The sequence below is a fragment of the Lycium barbarum genome, chromosome 10, assembly GCF_019175385.1.
Source record: "Lycium barbarum isolate Lr01 chromosome 10, ASM1917538v2, whole genome shotgun sequence".
NCBI classification, from domain to species: Eukaryota; Viridiplantae; Streptophyta; class Magnoliopsida; order Solanales; family Solanaceae; genus Lycium; species Lycium barbarum.
In genome coordinates this window covers 107559363-107561865 of record NC_083346.1, presented here as the reverse complement: position 1 = coordinate 107561865, position 2503 = coordinate 107559363, and the positions used below count along the sequence as shown (strand labels likewise).

At 37.3% G+C, this 2503-nt stretch overlaps 1 protein-coding gene across 1 annotated transcript; it reads right to left on the bottom strand.

Moving 5' to 3' along the window:
- Positions 1-1716: 1716 nt before the first annotated feature.
- On the bottom strand, positions 1717-2167 carry LOC132613273 (uncharacterized mitochondrial protein AtMg00810-like). The gene is made up of 2 exons (XM_060327299.1): positions 1979-2167; positions 1717-1863 (listed from the first exon to the last, which is right to left on the bottom strand). The coding sequence occupies exons 1-2, from the start codon at positions 2165-2167 to the stop codon at positions 1717-1719; spliced, it is 336 nt and encodes a 111-aa protein (XP_060183282.1).
- Between the last annotated feature and the right edge of the window lie 336 nt (positions 2168-2503).

Below are 2503 nucleotides of genomic sequence, written 5' to 3'. Positions count from 1 at the left end.
GTTGAAAAATTCTAATTAGGACTTCAATACATCGTAAAAAGACGTTACTTCAACTTTCGAATGAATAAAAATGAAATAGAGACAAGAATAATTATGAAGAGAAACAGAGTTATACTCACATAGTGATTAGCAAAATTATTTTACTTAATTTACTTAGTGCTTTCCGATATTTTGCGTTATTATAATTTTGTGGCTAATATATAGTGAGATAAGTGAAATTTGTATGAAATCATCTTTAATCAAGGTAGTTAAGATACAATAAGAAGATTTAAATGTCTTCTTAAGTACCATTTCTAGGCTGTTCTTTGAGATTAAATAATTACGTACCATTTTATATATGCAAGAAACTATTTAAAGAGACTTTCGAACATATTACCCTTTAAACCCAAATTTGAATTTGACGTTAACACCCTTAAGTCGATTTCTGTAAGCTGTAACATTAACTTAATTTGTCAATCAATAAGTTATGATATTATATTTGTAATCGTGCTATTTTCGTGGTGACATAGAAAATACTAGTTATTGTACATAGGCAATAACATTACTCAGAATCTCTGTATAAGTACGTTAGACGTCATTTTAAATAGAGCACTCAGAGTTGAATATTTTATTTGGTAAAGTGGCATCCTTGTTGCTCAATAATATGCACATCCTTGATATCCAATCATAGGTAGCTTAAATTTTTGTGATTTCTTTTATCTCACTTCTCTCTAATTGCAAACATAACCTTGCGTTCTGATATCTTTTACTACACTTTTACTTGTCACCCTCTGATATATGCGAAGTGAAATGACATGTGAGTATTCTTAAAAGATGATTCTACGGTTTCTACTTTAGGCTAATAAATTTACTATCTCCCCTTGAGCTGTATATATTTGTACCCAAAAGGAAGAGTTCCAATTCAATTTTTGTTCAAGTTTTAGGTGTTAGGTAATGATTTTATGAGTGGGAGTGAAGTGTGGTTCTTCTCTTGCCATTGAGAGCGAACTCCCATGGTGAGCTCTCACATTTCACCTTGTTGGTTCTCGTAAAATTCACAAAATAGTCACCTGTCAATCTTGTTAAAAAATAGTCACTATCATAGAGTTTTAAATTTTATAAGTAAAATGTAGGAAACATTTTCCGTGTCTCCTTTCACTCCTTGACTTCGTTAATATACAAAATATTCTAACCTAAAATAGGAGATTACAAAATATTCTAACCTAAAATAGGAGATTACAAAATATTCTAACTAATATTTACATAATCTATCACACCCCCGCAGTCGAAACGAGAGGTTTACGAACGCTGAGACTGTCCCGAAAATCTTCAAATAAGACTTGTGGTAGTCCCTTAGTGAATACATCGGCAATCTGATAACAGGATGGAACATGAAGGACACGAACCTGTCCTCGCGCAACCTTCTCACGAACAAAGTGGATGTCCATTTCAATGTCCTTGGTGCGCTGATGTTGCACTGGATTTCCCGAAAGATAAATGACACTCACATTGTCACAATACACCATAGTAGCCTTATGAATAGGACAATGTAATTCCAACAGAGGATTGTGAATCCAGCATGACTTGGAGACAACATTAGCAACCCCCTTATACTCCGCCTCAGCAGTCGAACGAGAGAGGGTAGGTTGGCGTTTCGAAGACCAAGATATCAAGTTATCTCCAAGGAAGACACAATAACCAGACGTTGACCGACGTGTGTCAGGGCAGCCCCCCCCCTCAATCGGCATCAGGGTAGGAAAGGAGGTCAGTAACTGAGGATGGATAAAGATGCAAACCATAATCAAGTGTACCCTGAATGTAACAGATGATGCGCTTAAGAGCATGCATATGAACCTCTCGCGGAGCATGCATGTGTAAGCATACCTGTTGAACAGCATAAGAAAAAATCTGGCCTCGTGAAAGTAAGATACTGAAGTGCACCTGCGAGACTGTGATAGTGAGTCGGGTCATCATATGGAGCACCCGATGTGCTGCTCACCTTCGGTTTAGTTTCAACCGGAGTAGAAGTAGCCTTACAAAAAGACATCCCAGCTCGATCAATGATTTCTTCGGCATACTTGCATTGCGAAAGAAACATGCCATCCTTATGGCGAGTGACATGAATGCCAAGGAAATAATTCAAAGGACCCGGATCCTTCATAGCAAATTCCGAGGCAAGGAAAGCCATAATGAAGCATCAGAGAGAATCTGAGGAAGCAGTAAGAATAATATCATCAACATAAAGTAAAATGTATGCCATATCGGACCCCTTTTGTAGATGAACAAAGAATTGTCCGATCTGCTGTTTGAAAAACCAAGAGAAGAGACATAATCTGGAAAACGCTTGTACCATGCCCTCGGGGCCTGCTTAAGTCCATATAAGGACTTATGGAGTAAACATACATAATCCGGATGAGTGGGATCTCTGAAACCCATAGGTTGATGCATGTACACTGTTTCCTTGAGCTCACCGTGTAAGAAAGCATTCTTGACATCTAACTGATGAATAGGCCACTTCTTTGAT